This window comes from Gossypium raimondii, chromosome 4 (genome assembly GCF_025698545.1).
Source record: "Gossypium raimondii isolate GPD5lz chromosome 4, ASM2569854v1, whole genome shotgun sequence".
Taxonomy (NCBI): domain Eukaryota; kingdom Viridiplantae; phylum Streptophyta; class Magnoliopsida; order Malvales; family Malvaceae; genus Gossypium; species Gossypium raimondii.
In genome coordinates this window covers 23796283-23815887 of record NC_068568.1, presented here as the reverse complement: position 1 = coordinate 23815887, position 19605 = coordinate 23796283, and the positions used below count along the sequence as shown (strand labels likewise).

Below are 19605 nucleotides of genomic sequence, written 5' to 3'. Positions count from 1 at the left end.
ACACTCGGCTGGGGCAGTGCCTTCATCATTACATCAGAAGGTGAAGCTAATATCATAGGGTCGATTGGTGACAATAAATGCGGAGGAGTATATTATCGCAATGGTAACGGTTGATGCACCTTATGTAGAGACCAATGATGAGGCAGTGGAATGTTCTTTACGGTCCTTGGAATTTGTGAACGCAATGTTTATCGCTGAAGGAAATAGGATCCCAATACCAAGATATCCAAGACTACTGAGATGGGCCTGCGATTGATGGTTGGAAGAGGAGCTTCGCCAGGAAAAGGGTTGGGAAAGTACCTTCAGGGGAAGGTTGAGGCACCCATGCTGAAGGGAAAGTTTGATTATTTTGGCTTAGGCTACAAGCCAGATATGAAGCAAATGAGAAAAGAAGTGGAGAAAAGGCAGGAGAGAAGAAGGGCACGACTAAGCGGAGAGGAAGTCAAGTGGGAGCCTTTGACCTTCCCTCACATATCTAAATCCTTTGTGTCAGGGGGATTTATTTACCCTTAGCGAGGGGGTCCAGAAGTGAAGGCATTGAAGAAATGTTGGAGAAAGTTTGTATCAATGCTATAGAGGCAGCTGAAAGAAGGTCCTTGCTGAAGATCGGCCCATATGAACCTGGGAGTGCGCTAAACAATTGGACTGCAGAAGAAATACCTGTAGTCTTTAGAGCATATGCAGAGTAATGTTCAAAACATTATTGTTGTTTTTAGCCTAAGAATGACAAGAAATCCTTTGTGAAATATGCTTAAGTCTGAATATCTTTATCCTAATAAAATACATCTTGGCATTCATTTCGAGCAATTATTCTTTTATTCTTTCCGAGCAAGTAAATATCTTCCATTTGCTTAATTGTTTTTCAAATATTTTTTATTTATAACCTAATCATGCAAATAATTATTCATAAATTTATACTTTGCGTATTCTTTGGTGTATCCCCATAGGTCCTCAGATATCAATGACATAAGTGATGTTGTTTCAAACACGGAGTCTCTTTTTGAGCAAGACATGTGTTTGAAAGGATCTCATGACTTTGAAAATGACGAAGACTGTGGTGTATCTCCAGACTTGTTGAGAATGGTGGAGCAAGAGGATAAGCAGATCCTACCTCATAAGGAATCATTAGAAATCGTGAGCCTAGAGGAAGGGAAAGAGGTGAAAATCGAAACGGACATCGCCGCAAGGACGAAATACGACCTCATTGAATTACTTCGAGAGTTCAAGGATGTTTTCGCATGGTCCTATCAGGATATGCCAGGGCTAAATACTAGCATTGTGGTACATCGTTTACCTATAAAAGAGGATTGCAAACCAGTTCAGCAGAAGTTCAGAAGAATGAGACCTGATGTTGTGCTGAAAATAAAAGAGGAGGTTAAAAAGCAGTTCGACACTGGGTTCTTACAGGAAGTTAAGTACTCCGAATGGGTAGCAAACATTATCCCTGTTCCTAAAGAGGATGGAAAGGTAGGGATGTGCGTAGATTACAGGGACCTGAATAAGGCGAGTTCAAAAGACAATTTTCCGCTGCCGTACATTGACACTTTGGTAGATAACACGGCTGGTCACTCATTATTTTCTTTCATGGACGGCTTTTCCAGATACAATCAAATAAAGATGCACCCGGAGGACATGAGCAAAACCACTTTCATTACCTTATGGGGAACATTTCGTTACAAAGTAATGCCCTTTGGATTGAGGAATGCAGGAGCAACGTATCAAAGGGCAATGGTCACCCTGTTTCATGACATGATGCACAAAGAAATTGAGATTTATGTTGATGATATGATTGTAAAATCTAGAACGGAGGAGGATCATCTCCGAGTCTTGAGGAAGTTGTTCTTGAGATTGAGAAAATTTCAGCTCAAACTCAACCCAGCAAAATGCATATTTGGAGCCAGATCAGGAAAGTTGTTGGGCTTTATAGTCAGTAAGAAGGAGATTGAGATTGACCCGGATAAAGTTAAAGCAATACGAGATCTGCCTCCTTCAAACACCCAGAAAGAAGTCCGAGGGTTCCTAGGAAGGTTGAACTACATTGCTCAGTTCATTTCACAATTGACTGAGAAATGTGATCCAGTGTTTCGCCTTCTGAAGAAGCATAATCTGGGGGAATGGGATGAGGGATGTCAGAAAGCTTTTGACAAAATAAAACAATACTTGACTAATGCTCCAATACTATCACTGCCTAGTCCAGATAGGCCATTGATATTATATCTAACGGTGTTTAACAATTCCATGGGATGCGTCTTGGGCCAACATGACGAGACAGGGAAGAAAGAGAGAGCAATATACTATCTCAGTAAGAAATTCACTGATTGTGAAATGAAGTACTCGTCCATTGAAAAGTTGTGTTGTGCTTTAATTTGGACAACCCGAAGATTAAGGCAATACATGTTGTATCATACGACTTGGCTGATTTCAAAGTTAGATCCTTTAAAGTACATGATGGAATCAACTGCTTTAAATGAGAGAATGGCTAGATGGCAAATTCTGCTCTCTAAATTTGACATAGTATATGTAAGTCAGAAGGCTATAAAAGGAAGTGCAATAGCTGATTTTCTAGCCAGCAGAGCCCTGGAAGACTATGAGCCTTTGAACTTTGATTTTCCAAATGAGGAATTATTGTACGTGGCTAACACTGAAGAAAACCCTCGAATAGACCACATCTGGAAGTTAAATTTCGACGGAGCTTCAAACGCTACAGGTAACGGAATTGGGGCAGTCTTGGTATCTCCAAGCGGAGATCATTATCCTGTTGCTAGCAAGTTGGACTTCGATTGCACTAATAATATGGCAGAATATGAAGCGTGTATTATGGGCATTCACGCAGCCATCCAACGGAACATCAAAGTGCTAAGAGTATATGGGGATTCCGCATTGGTGATATATCAACTTAAAGGGGAATGGGAAACTAGAGACCCTAAGTTAATCAGTTATAGAAGGCTGGTCCTCGAGTTGGTTGACGAGTTTGACGATATCACCTTCAGTGATCTCCTACGAGAGGAAAATCAAATGGCTGATGTATTGGCTACTCTAGCTTCGATGATTTAGGTGAACAGGTTTGAAGTAATGAGGCCGATTCAGATGAGTATCTATGAAACCCCAGCTCATTGCTACAGTATTGAGGAGGAGGGAAAAGACGATCACCCTTGGTATCAGAGTATTCTGCAGTATGTGAAGAATCGGGAGTACCCTAGTCAAGCAACGAAGAATGACAAGAAAACTCTGAGAAGATTAGCCATCGAATATGTCTTAGATGGGGAAGTGCTATACAACAGAAGGAAAGATCAAGTACTGTTAAGATGTGTGGATGTCGTGGAAGCTAAGAAAATTTTGGAGGAGGTCCATGAGGGTATCTGTGGGACGCACGCCAATGGTTTCACCATGGCCAGACAGATCATGAGATTTGGATACTATTGGTCCACTATGGAAGGGGACTGCATTAATTACGCCAAGAAATGCCATAAATGTAAGATTTATGGGGACAAGATGCATGCACCCCCTTCACCACTTCATGTTATGACCTCTCCATGGCCGTTTTCCATATGGGGTATGGATGTCATTGGCCGATATCGCCAAAGGCTTCTAATGGGCATCGCTTCATCTTTGTGGTCATTGATTACTTCACCAAGTGGGTAGAAGCTGCTTCATACGCAAATGTCACGAAGTCAGCAGTCAGTAAATTTTTGAAGAAGGAGATTATTTGTCGATATGGAATGCCTGACAGAATCATATCCGACAATGCGTTGAATTTGAACAATAGCAAAATAGCTGAGGTTTGCAGCCAATTTAAGATCAAGCATTATAACTCATCGCCGTATCGTCCAAAAATGAATGGCGCAGTGGAGGCGGCCAATAAAAATATTAAAAGAATTGTGGAGAAAATGACTGAGACTTACAAAGATTGGCATGAGAAGTTATCATTTGCTCTCCTTACCTATCGAACATCTGTTAGAACTTCTACTGGGGCAACACCTTTTTCCCTAGTTTACGGAATGGAGGCAGTATTACCCATCGAAGTTGAAATCCCCTCTCTACGGGTATTATCCGAACTCCAGTTGGACGAGGCCGAATGGGTCCAATCTCGTTATGATCAGTTGAACCTAATAGAGGAGATGAGGTTAAAAGCTATTCATCATGGGCAAATGTACCAAAAACGAATGATGCGAACCTATGATAAAAAGGTTCGCCCCAGAGAATTTAGCAAAGGAGACTTGGTGCTAAAAAAGATTCTTCCGATGCAAAAGGATTCTAGAGGAAAATGGATGCCAAATTAGGAGGGTCCTTATGTCGTAAAGAAGGCCTTTGCTGGTGGAGCTTTGATTCTAAGTGAGATAGATGGAAAAGACCTGCCCAATCCTGTAAACTCAGACTCAGTCAAGAAATACTTCACTTGAAGAAAAGGAACCAAAGTGAAAACCCGCAAAGGGCGCTTTGATCCCTAAAAAAATGATGATGATAAAAATGGAGAGGCTAAGGGGAAAACCCGCAAAGGGCACCTTAGGCCAAAGGGGATTTGAGTTGAAAACCCGAAAAGGGCGGCTCAAATGCTTGGTCAGAATGGGACATGAATTGCTTAGAGTAGCTGATATCTTGATCAGATCAGGATGTGTGGCAATCTTGCTATGCCTGAATTAACAGGAAGGGATAGGCGACGTCTTGGGGCATCGACAAAGCATCAAAGATCTCTTAAACACATGTCAAACTCAAAATGGTCTTTAGAAAGTTTGTATAGAGAAATTCAAGCTGCGATATCTAGGGGATTTAATTCCCCTGTTATTTTTATATCGAATCTTGTTGATTCTTGGAATATTTTTTCTCTTTTCCGAGATATACATTCCCAATCAATTTCTTTACTATTTGTGATAACTTATTCATTTCTAGCTATGTTCAGAACCAAATCTATTCCTATCTATTGTTATGACCTTTCCTGCAAACATGTTGCATTAGAATAATGATTAATGGACTAATAAAACTTTCACAAAAGAAGTTTTTCATATTACTCTGAAAAGTTCCTAAATAATACAGGAGCCTGAAACAGGACTATTGTTTAGAACACACCCAATTTTAAAGATTGGAAATTTGAGAATGAGGAGTCTAAATTTGGACTTTCTCTTTGAATTTTGTTGTCAAATACATTGATTGGCAGGATGCCATGTTGATTACGAAGCTTAAGTAAACAAGCAAGCAATGATCACTAGGCCAGAGGAAGAGGTTACTTCGAAAAAGCCTTCATCCACACATAAGTCTATGGTATGACACCTTGAAAATAGTGTGAGAAACCAGAACGATTCAGATCCTATATCCTTGAATTGTGGGGATTGAGGAAAAGCCACATATTTCTACCCTTGGATTACGGTGGGAAAGTGGTGGTACAAGTATTTTGCGCCCTAATGGATTAAACTTTAAGGTTCACAATAGGGGCAATCTGACTAAGTGATTCTTGAAAGAAGCCGGTCAAGCGAGAGGCGTTATAGCACATCAGTGTTAAAGCCTTAATAAACTTCGAGTAATGACAACTTAAGTGGGATCATTCTCGGAAAAATAAAATTCTGCATTCATGCAAACACCATTCACACATGTCTAGTTAGGAGCATTTGATTTATTCTGATCATGACATCCCAATCACTAGGCATAATTAAGTTCATAAACGAATTATATAGGTCATCTTCCCCAGGAGTAAGGAAACAGATTTAAGCCACAAGTCCTATGTCCCTGACTAGCAGTGGAATAGGTTGGAAATCGCAGATCTTATCTCCCTAAGCAATAGCGGAGTAGATCGAAGACGGCAAATCTTATCTTTAAGTGTAAGGAAGCAGATTGAAGCCATAATTCTTACCTCCCTGAGATTACAGCGAGCAGATTGAAGCTAGTAATCCTATCTCCCTGAGATTATAGTGGAGCGGATTGAAATAAAGGATCTTATCTCTCTGAAGTTACAGTAGAGTAGATCACGTCAGATTAAAGCCAGAAATCTTATCTCCCTGAGATTACAGCGGAGCAGATTGAAGCTAGTAATTCTATCTCCCTAAGATTACAATGGAGCGGATTAAAATAAAGGATCTTATCTCTTTGAAGTTACAGTAGAGTAGATCGCGCCAGGTTGGAGCAAGAAGTCTTATCTCCCTGAGATTACAGCGGAGCAGATTGAAGCTAGTAATTCTATCTCCCTGATATTACAGTGGAGTGGATCCAAGCACCAATTCCTATACCTCTGAAGATGCAGTAGGATGGAATGAAGCTACTCGAAGAAGAAGAGCACCAAGGTCTAGCACGGCCGGACAAAATTGACCTTTTTTAGTCTTTACTTCATTCCCGTTACACGATAATGAGCAAAGAGGGGCAGCTGTAGGGCCCAAATTTTGCCCGGGCTCGCATAAATAAAAATGAATATAAATTCAAAGTCCCATAAACAGTCCAAAGTTACAATTTATCAACAAGCCCAATGCCTAAACTGCCCAATTACATCAGCCCAAATCAACCTAGCCCAAAACCCTCTCTAAACCCAGTCCTAAGCCCAGAAAACCAACTCGGCCCAATGCTATGGCCCGATTTTAAGAAAATTCCAGAAACACCTAGGGTTTTCGAAACCCTTTTGCGTCGCAATCCAGGTTCTCCTTCGTGCGTCTTGCACCACTGCCAAGCATCGGCCTCCCCCACGCGCCTCCGTACACTCCAGCTGGACTTCTCCGTACCTGCAGCAAACAACAAGTCGACAGCAAAAATGGAACAAAAACAACAAAAAAAAAGCCAGCATAGAAAAACGGAAGAAATAATAGAAAAAAAGAAGAAAAAACATTTTGTAATATACGACAATATAAAAGGCCGATTGATTCATTCTTCTAGGGGGTACGCATTCAATACACAGATTTTTTCGATATACAGAAATCAAAAAAGTTCCAAAGGGTGATTTCCCCAGTTTTTTTTCTTGTTACGATTTCGATTTCTTTTTTTTTTTCTGCGTTCAATCATTAGTTTCTTTAAAGCGAGAAAGTGATTTAGAGAGGAGGAAAGCATACCTGGCAGAGGGATTTCGGCCTCCTCCGTCGTCATCGGAGAGTAGGTCGAATCGAGAGACTCCGCAGCCCCCTGCACGCAGAGCAGGCGCAAGCGGATTGGGGTCATTGATTTCGATCGCGCATAACCCTTCTTTAGTTTAGGTTTTTCTTATTTTAAATGATAGGTTTTAGGTTTTAGGTTTTAAGTATCGATTTCAAAACGCTGCTTCGGACCAATACAATGGCAATCAAACGCACCGCTTTCATAGACCCGATCTAAGCGGTGACCCGGTCCGGGAAGGATCCGCGCTTCATGGAATCGTTTGGCCTATTTATGCCCCAGGCCCCTCTTAGTTTGAATTAGTCTCAATTCAGTTACTTTAGTTTTTGTAATTTATACTGCGTATTTAACTTTGTTTACATGTTGATCCAAAGTTAAGCGACACCGTTTTACACCTGATGCTATTATACTATTGTTTGCGCGAAATTGTTGATTGAATCCCTTCAGATTGAAAACGATTTCATGTCGGTACAGCTGTTTTTAAATTTAATAATATATAATTTTATTATGGTTTAAAATATAACAACCCATTATTTTAACTAGTATTTTATGTCTTAAATTCGTTTTGCACTAATACTTGGGGTTTTTAATTTTTTATCATTCTAACTTTTACTTAAAGTTTGATTTAAAATCCACTAATTATTATTTTCAATTATAAGAAAAGGGGTCTTTACATAATAAATTTTGATTTCAAAAGTTTTTTGATGAACCGACTTTATATTCATTATTTCTAATATTATTTTAATATTTTGCTTAATTCTATTTTTAAATTTGCTTCTAGTATATATTTTTAGAAAAGATACCTAAATTCCTTCAAATTATTATATTTAAATACATATTAAATTCATTAAATATTATTTCATTTTTTATATACCTTTTAATTTGATATATTGTTATAAAGTTCATCATTATGTAGATTAGACATAATTATATATTTAGGCGTTGTAAAGTTATTGTTGCCATTGTATTTGCATTTATTTATTGCTTATTTGATTACATCTTAGTTTACGTTTGAATTATTATTTATCGTTTTATATTACGTTTTTAAATTTTGCATCTTCGTCATGCTATTTCCTATTAAAAAGCCTAGTATTTATGACCTTCGAGAAAAATGGAGCCCTAATGTATTGGGTTCCAATTTTCCTCGTTGAATCCAAATAATCGAAAGTTTTCTTTAATCAATATATATAAAACTCGCTTTTGGGAATTCGATAAGTCGTGTCCTAATGTATTGGATGTGATGCGTCGATTTCTCGAAATAAGATTTTTTTTAAGAAAATAATAAAGGCAATATTCAATGCTCGGAACTTTGAGAAAACGTGCCCTAACGTATTGGGTTTCACTGTTTTCATCGGACTTAAAGCAATTGAATATACTTTTAAATCTCAACTCGCAAATTTTGAAATTCAAAGGGCAAACTTATTCTCGAGGACTAAAAATGTCGTGCCCTAATGTATTGGGTGTGCCATTTTATTACTCTAAGATAAGGAGGTCTTTGGTATTCGCATCGATTTATCCATGCATCTTTTAGGAAAGTAGTAAGAAAGGGGAAGGATCATATTTTAAAAGGTTTTCCAAAGTTTTAACACTAAGACATAAAATGATCAATTTGGTACCAATTTTGGGCGTTACGATGGTGCTAACCCTTCCTCGTGCGTAACCGACTCCCGAACCTTTTTTTTTTCAAAATTCGCAGATCTAAAATTATTTTCAGGGTGATCCGATCAAATCTCAATAAAAGATCGGTGGCGACTCCCGTTTCCATTTTCAAAGTCGATCCCCATTTTTCAATTTTAAAAAAGTGGTTTCGACAGTAATATTCATGATAATTTTCTTAAGCTCGTGGATTTGTTAAATGCCTATTTAGTATTGAATTGATTAAATGCCTATTTAGTATTGAATTGAAATTCTTAAAATATTTTTGGATTTGACAAATCCATGTTTTTATACTTTTCTAATATATATTATATTGAGTCTTAATTAATTTGTTGATAATATATGCATTTCATTTTTACCATTTACATAATAATGGTTAAAATATATTATAAGTCCTTATATTCTTTGTAAAATTGAAATTTAGTCCCTATACTTTTAATTCAAGGAATTTAGTCCTTTTCTTTTAAGTTTTAAAATTCAGGTTTAATTGTTAACGTTGTTACACCTTTTCTATTAAATTTCATGGTTTGACATTTGAAATATATAAAAATCTCACTTGGTAGCCATGTAACTAAAATAATGTTGTAATGATCTTGAATTTGACAAAAGAATTTTAGTTGTGTTATCAATTGGACTTATATCTTAAATCTGAAAAGTAGAGGAGCTAAATTCCTTAAAATAAAAATAGGAGGACTAAATTCCAAATATATAAAAATATAGAGGCTTAGAACATATTTTAACCTAAATGGAATTTTCAAATCCATGTGGGCATGATAGTATTTTTAAAAAGGTTTTTATAGGTAGAATTATAAGTAATACATGCTGGAGTAAATATAATTAAAACGAAATCAATTTGAACTGATTTTTTAAAAAGTTTAACTATTATAAATACAATACATTTATCAATACAATATAAATATAAATATATGATGAATCAATTACAATGTACATTCAAACTTATACAAAAGCACAATAAAATAAAAAGTCTCACCAGCAAAGCCCAACAAAGGATCCAAGGACCCAACAAATCAAATATTGAGCTGAAATTTGAAATTGAGAGATATACCGCACAGATAAATAGGAATTCAAGTGTGAAAAGATCTAAGGCCCCAACAAAGTCGCTTATATCACCAAATCAACAAAGCCAATAAATTTAAATTATAGTAGAAGCCGGAAATTCAGTTTACCATGGACATGGGCCTTTGATCATAATCAAGACCAACTGAACTGCAAATACGCAAGGGTGAGTTTAGGAAACTTGGTCCAAGCCTCTTTAAAGGGGTCGGATTTCCAAGCCTCTTTAATCATTATTTCTGGGATACATTTTGTATTAATGTTTTCAAAATGGTCCAACATTTCTTTTTAAGTGGAAAACTTACTAAAAATATCAACGAGACAAATGTTATTCTCATTCCTAAAATAAAGGGGTCGGATTCTATAACCCAATTTCGTCCTATTAGACTTTGTAATTTTAGTTACAAAATCATTTTTGATTGTTGGCCTCTCGTATAAAACCCTTCTTGATTAATTTATCTATTTGGCTCAATCGACTTTCATTGAGGATAGACAAATCCAAGACAATATTATCGTTGCGCATGAGGCCTTTAATGCACTAAAGACTTTAGCTGTGAAGCTTAACTTGGTGAAAGCTTATGATAAAATTGAACAGAATTTTCTCAAAGCTCTTATGAGAAAATTAGGATTGTGTACCGTTTGGCTTACAAGAATAATAGAGTGTGTTACCACAACCACAATCTTTGTTCTTATTAATAAAGCTAATATTGAGATATTTGCTCTGACGAGAGGACAGAGGAAAGGAGACCCTTTACCCCTTTTTTTTATTTCTTCTTATGGCAAATGTTCTATCCAACCTTATTGATATAGAAATTGAAAGCAAAAAATTTCATGTATTTTAAATAAATCGAAGATGTTCAATTATCAATGAATTTTTTTTCCAAGGACTACCTTATCTTCACCAGCATGGAATATTCTAGTGCAAACTCAATTAAAAAGATACTTAATGACTTTCAAGGAGCTATGGGACAAAAAATCAATTATACCAAATTTGCAATATTCTTTTTCACTAATACTTCACTTGTTGATAGAAAAAAGTTTGAAAGTTGCTTCAATATGGAAATTATGGATCCTAGTAGAAATTACCTAGAACTTCCTACTATTTGGGGTAGAGGAAGAAAGGAGCTTTGAACTTTTTCATTGATAAAGTTAAGGCAAAAATTCAAGGATGGAAAGGAACATTGTTATCATAAGCGGGGCATGAAATTCTATTAAAATTCGTGGTTACGAATATCTCTTCATATGTGATGTCATGTTTCCTACTTACACAATCCTTTGTGAATAACTTGAATTCTTTCCTTAGAAAATTTTGGTGGTATTGCCAAAGCAAAAGGGACGCATTTCCTTTATAGACTTTTGAGCTTTCAACCAAGCAATTGTGGCAAAACAAGTGTGGAGAGAGATTAAGAATCCCAACTCTCTTTGAGCATGGGTCATTAAGGGACTTTACCATCCTAATTGTAATATCCTTGAAGTCGAAAGAAAACTGAAAAGCTCTTGGGTGCGGTAAAGCCTTGTGAAAAAAAGAAAATTTCTAAAATTGGGCACTAAATGGAAAATTTGCTATGTTATAAATGTTCTAATTTGGCATGATAAGTGGATTCCGGGTTTGAATGATGGATGTATTCACTATCATTGTCCAATTATTTATGGACCATCTCTCGTTCATCAACTTTTGTCCATGGTAGAAAAGAATAAAATTATGAAATTCTCAATCGTTGGATTTTGGAAGAGGAAGTTATGATCATAAAGAGTATTCATATTGGTCCACCAAATATTCAAGATTCTTTGGTGTGGGCTCCCAATCAAAATGGTCGATATAATTTTTGCTCCATTTATCACTTCATTATGTCTTGTAAAGAAATTCCCTTAAAGTCTCTTTTAGTGATGATAGTTATTAGAAAAATTCGATTTAAAAAATAATTTTCAGTTATAGTAGAAGTTTAAATTTTTTTGAAAATCAAGTTGGTTTGTGATATTTATAGAAACATAAATTTTTTCAAAGCCTTTCTAGTAGCACGGTGTCTCACAAGCCTTTCTAGTAAGACTAGAAACAATTGATTAATTACCTTTAGTTGTAACTATCAAGGAGAATGATAGCAACCAACCTTAGTCAGATTTCTCATCCAAAAATAACTTTTTGTTTTTTTTAATGTAGAAACTTAGTTTTGACTATTATTATTTTTATCTTTTCCTTGAGATAAATAATATTATATTTCAAGAAATTGTGCTAACAATCGTGGAATAACTAGTATCGTCGTTTCACTTAATATCACTTTTGGAGCAACAACTCTTGTTTTGAATAGTTGTTCAGAACAATTGTTGTTCTAGAATAGCTAGCTAGATAGATATGTTCAGAGCAGGGTTTTAGTTAACACAACTATCATTTAGAGTAGTTGTTATTTAATAACAACTAAAGTTCAGAACAACTCTTGTTTAGAATAGCAACGTTTTAGGATTAGCTATGTTTAGAACAATCATTGTTTAGAACAACTTGTATTTAGAGCAATTGTGTTTTTCTAGAAAAGTCATTATTCACAACAAGTTTTACCAAGAACATCACCACATAAAAACTCTTATTTGGAACAAAATTTACATTGAAAATAACTCAAGTTTAGAAAAATTTAAAATAACTATTATTCAAGAACAACTCTTATCCAAGAACAACCATTGTCTTACGTTTTAAGAGATGTTCCGCGAAAGATGTTTCACATGATAATGTTTCGCCAAAGTAAAAGAAGGGGAAGTAACCTCAGAAAATGGCAAAGTTCTTCGGTTATTTTCACTTTTGGGATGTTCCAAAGGGCTTGGCTCGGTGGATTAGATATTGAGGTATTTAAGAGTTCTCCTCTTAACCTTTTCTGGTAACATTGAGTGTTTTTCCCTTCTTTTAGAAACATAATGAATTCTTCTTCACTATTCGCTATGACCAACAAAACCTTTCACTATCCCTTATTAATTATTAACGTAATTGTAACTAAAAAATATCTATCATTACTCTCATTAATTACTAGTTTTGTAACTCTTATTCTTGAAATACTATAAATAGGAGTCTTTCACAACTAGTGAAATGACTTTTTGGCACCTTTATCATTTTGAACTCTCAAAGGATTCTGTCTGAAATTCTCTCAACTTCTTTGTTAAGCTTGATCATTAGCCATATTTCCCTTTCTACACCTTATCGACCACCACCTGCCATTGCACTCAATGTTACCGGATCTGCTCTAGTCTTCCTTTCTACCTTCTTCAGGTACATCTTATTCACTTGTGTGCAACACTTCCTCTCTCCATCAAAAGAACCCTCTACATTTTAGAGAACACTGATATGAGTTAATCTTGTTCTTGTTTATTTGAGTTAATTTCTGTTAGATTATCTTCCTTAGTTTTATTTAATTTAGGCTATTTTTTATATAATTTTAATTTGGCTTTTCTTACTATAATTTTAGATTATTACTGTTTAGCCATGTTAGTATAGAAAAAAAATTAGTTTAATTCAACCTCCATTGGGTACGATCCTCGAAATACTTCCCGGAGTGTTTCGTTGTAACACATTACTATATTACAATTTCACCCGTATACTTGCAGAAACTACTATTTTATTCAATAACTTTTTGCTGCAGTGTTTCCAGTCCAAATGTTCACACGTCTAGCGGTGGTCAAGTTGCTGACGCCGTTGCCGGGGAGGTTTCGACATTAAAATAAATTTTTATTTTTTTTAAAATTAATAGGATAAATAGGAAAATTTAAAATTATAGATATGATTTTTATTTTTATTCAATTTGATTTTAGGTTATTAATTTTAGTTTTATTTCTCTTATTTTAGTGCATGACTCAAAGCATAACCATTCTAATTGAGCCAAATCCTAAGCCAGTGAGATTTTTGAGACAAACCCGTTAGCAAATGGAAAACAAGACACCTATGGTAATTGATTTACCTCAGGAGAATCCACTGTTTGATGATCCACTTGAACCACCAGCACAAATCTGAGGAGAACCTCTGAAGGCTCGATAGGAAAGGACGTTGTGCGAATATGTGCTACCCTCTTTAGATGCAGTTCGAGGCAATATCGAGAGACAAATGATTAACACCAATAATTTTGAAATTAAGATGACTACCGTATAGTTGATTCAGAACATTGTACAATTTTGGGGCAATATGATGGAAGACCCTAAACAGCACTTAAAGCAGTTCTTTCAACTTTGTGTTACATTTAAGTATAAAGGGGTCACTGATGATGCTATTTGTCTTCAGTTGTTCCCCTTTTCATTATGTGATAACGCGTATGATTGGTTTGATTCGCAGGAACCAGGTTCCATTACTACATGGGATGAACTAGCTAGAATGTTTTTATTGAAATTCTTTCCCATTAGTAGAACCATCTAGCTAAGGCGCGATATCGCCAATTCAAGCAAATCTAGGGCGAGAAACTATACAAGGCATGAGAATGCTTTAAATCATTACTAAGGATGTGTCCCCACCATGGAATGCAAGAGCGGCTGTAGTTACAAATATTTTATAATGGTTTGGATAGAAATTTGAGATCCAGATAAGATGGTGCATTTGGATGGGCCTTCATGAACAGCAACTACGAGTGAACCTATCAATTAATCGATGACAGGGATATGAGCTCGTACATGTGGCCTAATGAGTGATTCTCATATAACCCATAGCCATTGACAACTAAAGCGGTTAAAGAGAAAGATAGATATCAACAAATATTAGAAAAGCTGTACCCTTAACGACCATCGTCAAACCATCCATGAATGATATTGCTTGAAGCTATGTGTCGTACACGGAGAGCCAGCCAAAAGAGGTGACCTACTTGGGAAATAGGGGCAGAAATCCCTATTTAAACACTTATAACCCTGACTGGAAAGACCATGCCAATTTGATGTGGGGAGGCAATCAATGAGATGGAAATGCAATGCAGAATCTTTTGTTTCAACCTCCACATCTGCAAAGATCTTAGAAAAGACCCATGGGAAATAACCATGTTGGATGTGGTCAAAGATTGGATTGAACCAAATGAGAGATGCAGTTGATAAGGTCTGGCATTTAACAAGTAAAGTCTGAATGCACTCAAACCTATGCCAATGTGGCCAAATTAAAAGAATAAGTGCACAATATACTGAGTGTGTTGAATGAAATTAGAAGGAAAATAGGCACATGCATTCCAAGTAACACAAAAAACAACCCTCAGAAGGATGGGAAGAATATGTGAAATCTATTGCACTCTGCTCGGGTAAGACTCTTGTAAACCCAAGTATACCCATGCAAAAGGAGGATGATTTGAACAATATTGTCAATGAACCCCTTCACGAGCACAAGTCTGTAAAGAAAATGGAGAAAGTAGTCGAATCGGTAGCTAAACCGGAGATTGTGAACATTTGGAGTATGCCTTAAAGCACATACTGTTTCCATCAAGGTTGGAGGACAAACAACGAAGGAAAGAATCAGAATTTTTATGTTTTCTGAATTTATTTAAATCCCTTAACGTTAATTTTCCACTTTTTCAATTAATTGATAAATACAAAAATATGCAAAATACTTAAAAGAAATTATGTCTAGGCATAATAAATTAAAGAAGGGTGAGCAAATTAATATTGTCGCCTCTTGTAGTGCAGTAATTGCCAGAAAAATACCCCCGAAATTAAAAGATCAAGACAGTTTCACAATTCCTATAGGAATAAAGGATAAACATTTTAGTAAGGCCCTTTGCGATTTAGGGGCTAGTATTAATTTGATTCCCCTGTCTACTTACATGACACTCGGATTGAGGGAATTAAAAAACACATCAATAACACTGCAATTAGTTGATAGGCTTTATTATATCTGTTTATATTTTTAACTTCGATATTGAAGAGAATCAAGATATTCTCATTTTGTTGGGTAGATCGTTTTTTGAAACTTCTAGATCAACCATCGATATTAAGAAAAAAAATTAGCTATGAAAATCGATGGAGAGATAAAGGTGTTCAAACATGGCCAAGATTCCCAAAATGAGGAATTAGGAAATCAATTAGGGGAGATGCCACACCCGGTTTCCTTTAAACCCATAAATTTAGAACAATTGGGGGTTAAATTGAATAAGACTGTAATATGACAGTCTCTATAAAAAATCAGGAAAAGTTAGAAATGAAATTGAGCATGGTTGAAATGTCAGTCTAGTTTGGTTGGATTAAAACGAGCTAGTTCGTTAGTAGGAGATAAAATAATTGTCACTGGATGATTTCTAAACGGTTGAAGACCATGCATGAGGGACTATAAATGGTTGAGAAGTGAATCCTTAGGTGGATTCCTCTTAATTTTTTTCATTTTTTCTCCATCTTCATTTTCCTTGGTATCTCTAAGGAAGTGAAGGATATGGAAAAGCTTTCCATGGACCGATGATGGTGAGGAATTAGTCAGAAAAGTAGAAAATCTAGGGAGCTGGTAAGGTTTTAAGTCTTTCAGTGTATGTAAGATTTAGGAAACAAAATTAAGGGCTTTCAAAACAATTTTAGAGGTTTTGCATATTTCTGGATAATTAAGTTTTCAATGAGAATGTTGAGTTTAATTCATGATTTTGAGTTGTCGGGCTTAGTTGCCAGGAGAACAAAAGCTCTGGCATTCTGAAAAGCTAAATGGAGGAGGAGGCAATGAGGTGTTAGGTGAGCTTCTGTACTCATTCCTAGAATACTAAGTACATTTCAAATCAAATAGGTACATGCGTATTCGCCACTTTAGTTCAATATGCATGAATTAACTGTGATTCCATGGTACTTCATCCATGAAATGCATGAGTTGCATGCTTACAGTGGTAGTATGAAAAAGGGAATTAACAACGGGTTAGACGAAGTTAGGAATGGGAAAAAGGGTGATTCTGTTAGACACCGCCATACGGTATTGCTGTGAGAATACCGTGATGAGCGAAGCTCTGGGCCTTGCAGGGGGGGCACTAAAATGTTTGAGAATCAAGGTTAGGAATTACGTAGTGGAGGAATGAGCAAAGGTATAGAGAAATTGGAATTCCATTTCGATTTCACCATTTGGGATTACTGGGAGCAAACCGTTATAAGGTTCCATAAAGCAACATTACTATGATGGTCAGTAGGCTTATTAGGGCGACATCGCAATGACGGTAAGGTCCTTTTGGATGACATGTCAAAGAGGTTTAAACTGTAAGACCATAGCTTGGCTATGGAAACCAATCAAGTCTGCCAGGATAATAAACATGGGGTAGTCTACTGGGATAGTAAACACGAAGTAGACTAGGGTGTAAGACCAGAACTCGACTGCTGCAACCAATAGAGTCTACCAAGACATTGAATTTAGGTAGGTCGTCAAGACGGTAATCATGAGAGATTACGCATGGGGAAAAGAGTTGGAAGGAAAAATACAAGTATTGGCGAACAAATTTTGAGTAATCCGCCGACCTAGGCAAAGGTAGTAGAAAGGGGAATAGTTCACCCAAAATAGCGATCGTGAAAGTCGGTAAGGCAGTAGAGCTAAAAATCAGCAGGAGTAAGACATAGGAAATGACGATTCAATAACATTTTGTATTTAGGCAAGAGAATAAGGTCTATCCATAGGTCGCGGTTAAGGATCCATCATTAAGACTGCTAGAGAGCTACTAGGGAGGGTAAACAAAGTGACAAATATGTCTGTCAAGAGTATTCCTCCTTAAGGGGGGATCATAATGTGAAATAGCCACCAAATGGTTGGTTTTGTAGGTATAACACCCCTAACCCATATCTGTCACTGGAATAGGGTTACGAAGCATTATCGTAAAATCATAACTTAAAACATTCAATTCTAAACATTTCATAAATCATAGCATAATTCATTCAAACACATGCATATCGTACATATTTGAGCTATCGAGGCCTTAGAAACACTTAGAAACGGTTCGAGACTAAATCAGAATCATTTAGAACTTTATGGAAAGAGATAGAAAATTTCACACTACAGGGGTCACACGGCTGAGACACACGCCCGTGTAACATTTGAAATAGGGACACAAGGTCGTGTCCTAGCCCGTGTTTGTGCCCATGTAACTCTCTGACTTAGGTCACACGGCCAAGCCACACGCCTGTGTGCCAGGCTATTTAATATTCGAAATAGCCTCACACGCCCGTGTAACTTTCAAAAAGAAACCTTAAAAACCTACAGGGAACACACAGTCGTGTCGCATGGTCGTGTGTCATACACAGTCGTGTCGCATGGTCGCATGAATAAGAAATTGGCCAAAATCAAGCAATTTCTTTCACCCATTTCAGGCATGTACCTACAAGTCATTTTCACCCGTGACTAAAGCATCAAAACATACTAAATTATGCATAAAATGACAAATTCAAATGACTATAAACCATTCAACCAATATGCCATATAGACACCTCAATCACAATCAAACTAATATACGTAAACATATCTCAACTCTGAACTTACCATTTCATTACCATTTCTTACCTGTTTCATTTTCATAATGCAAGACATAAGCATAAACATCAACCACATGATAAACCATTTCATTAGAAAATACATATTTTGGTTCTTACCACCCTTTCATGAACATAAGCATATTTTCCTTGGATACTTACCTTTTGAATGCAGAACTTTAAAAATTAAACATAATACAATCCAACCAATAGCTTGGAACAACCCTAAGCATCATCAATAACACATGTTAGTGCATCAACTCATAATTCACTTGAATAACATAAGATAAGTCACTAAACATGAATAAGCTCACTTGAAATCATCAATTCCATACACATAGATATACTTTCATTTAACATTTCTTTTTCATTCCTTTTCATAGTCTTCATGATATAATTCTTTTGAATACTTACCGTTCCTTCTCTTTTCATGCTTGTTGAGCCATTTAGAATAATATCGGATATGCGAGAAAGCTCACACAAAGTGTGCTAAACATATGGTCGAAACCATTCATTTTCATCACTGCTCACTCAAGCCATAAATGGGTTTGCTCACACAAGCTGATGGTAGAAATGTAGCTACACGATGCCGCTCACATAAGCTGATGAGTATCCGCAACAAATGCCAGAACTCAACCATCAGTGGGACATTCAGGACCAGCACCCGAAACATGTTAACCTAAGTCTGCTCACACAAGCTAGCAGTCGGAATGTAAGCTACACGATGCTGCTCAAACAAGTTGATGAGTATCTATAACAAATACCAGACCTCAGCCATCAGTAGAACATTCAGGATCAGCACCCGAATCATGAAAACCCTAATGCCATGTCATTTGTATCCTATACATTCCAAAGGTTCAAACGAGACTCGATAATTGTCAATTCGTTATAATGTGGACATAATAATATACATAGTGATTCATTTACATTAAAAAGACACATTAAAAATTCAGTTTAATCAACATTTAAGCGTTTATAGTTCAAATGAACTTACCTAACTAAATTGCAAAAATGTCAAAGTATAGGGGCTATTTGGTAATTTTCCCTTCTACTTGATTTTCAACTCGTTCTTGATCTAAATTAATAATTTCATTAAATTAATTAATTTAGGCAGAAAAATTACTCCATTTTATGCAATTTAGTCCTTTTTGACATTTTACAAAATTACCCTCAACTTTACATTTTTGTTCAATTTGGTCCTTATGTCCTAATCATGCAAATAAACCAATTTTATTGAAAAATCATACCAGTTTTATGTTACTAGCATCCAATACGGCTCACTTTTGCAAAAATTTCAAATCAAGTCCTTGTATTTTTACTATTTCAACAATTTAATCCCTAATTGTTAAATTCATCAAAATCACTTAATAAAATACTTATAAATAACAACTAATA

The 19605-nt window shown here is 36.1% G+C and overlaps 1 protein-coding gene across 1 annotated transcript; it reads left to right on the top strand.

Annotated features, from left to right (window-relative positions):
• Positions 1 to 240: 240 nt before the first annotated feature.
• On the top strand, positions 241 to 3054 carry LOC105767226 (uncharacterized). The gene is made up of 6 exons (XM_012586734.1): positions 241 to 446; positions 494 to 627; positions 1070 to 1715; positions 1803 to 2302; positions 2516 to 2707; positions 2801 to 3054. Exons 1-6 carry the CDS (start codon positions 241 to 243, stop codon positions 3052 to 3054), a joined length of 1932 nt encoding a protein of 643 aa, XP_012442188.1.
• Positions 3055 to 19605: the final 16551 nt, after the last annotated feature.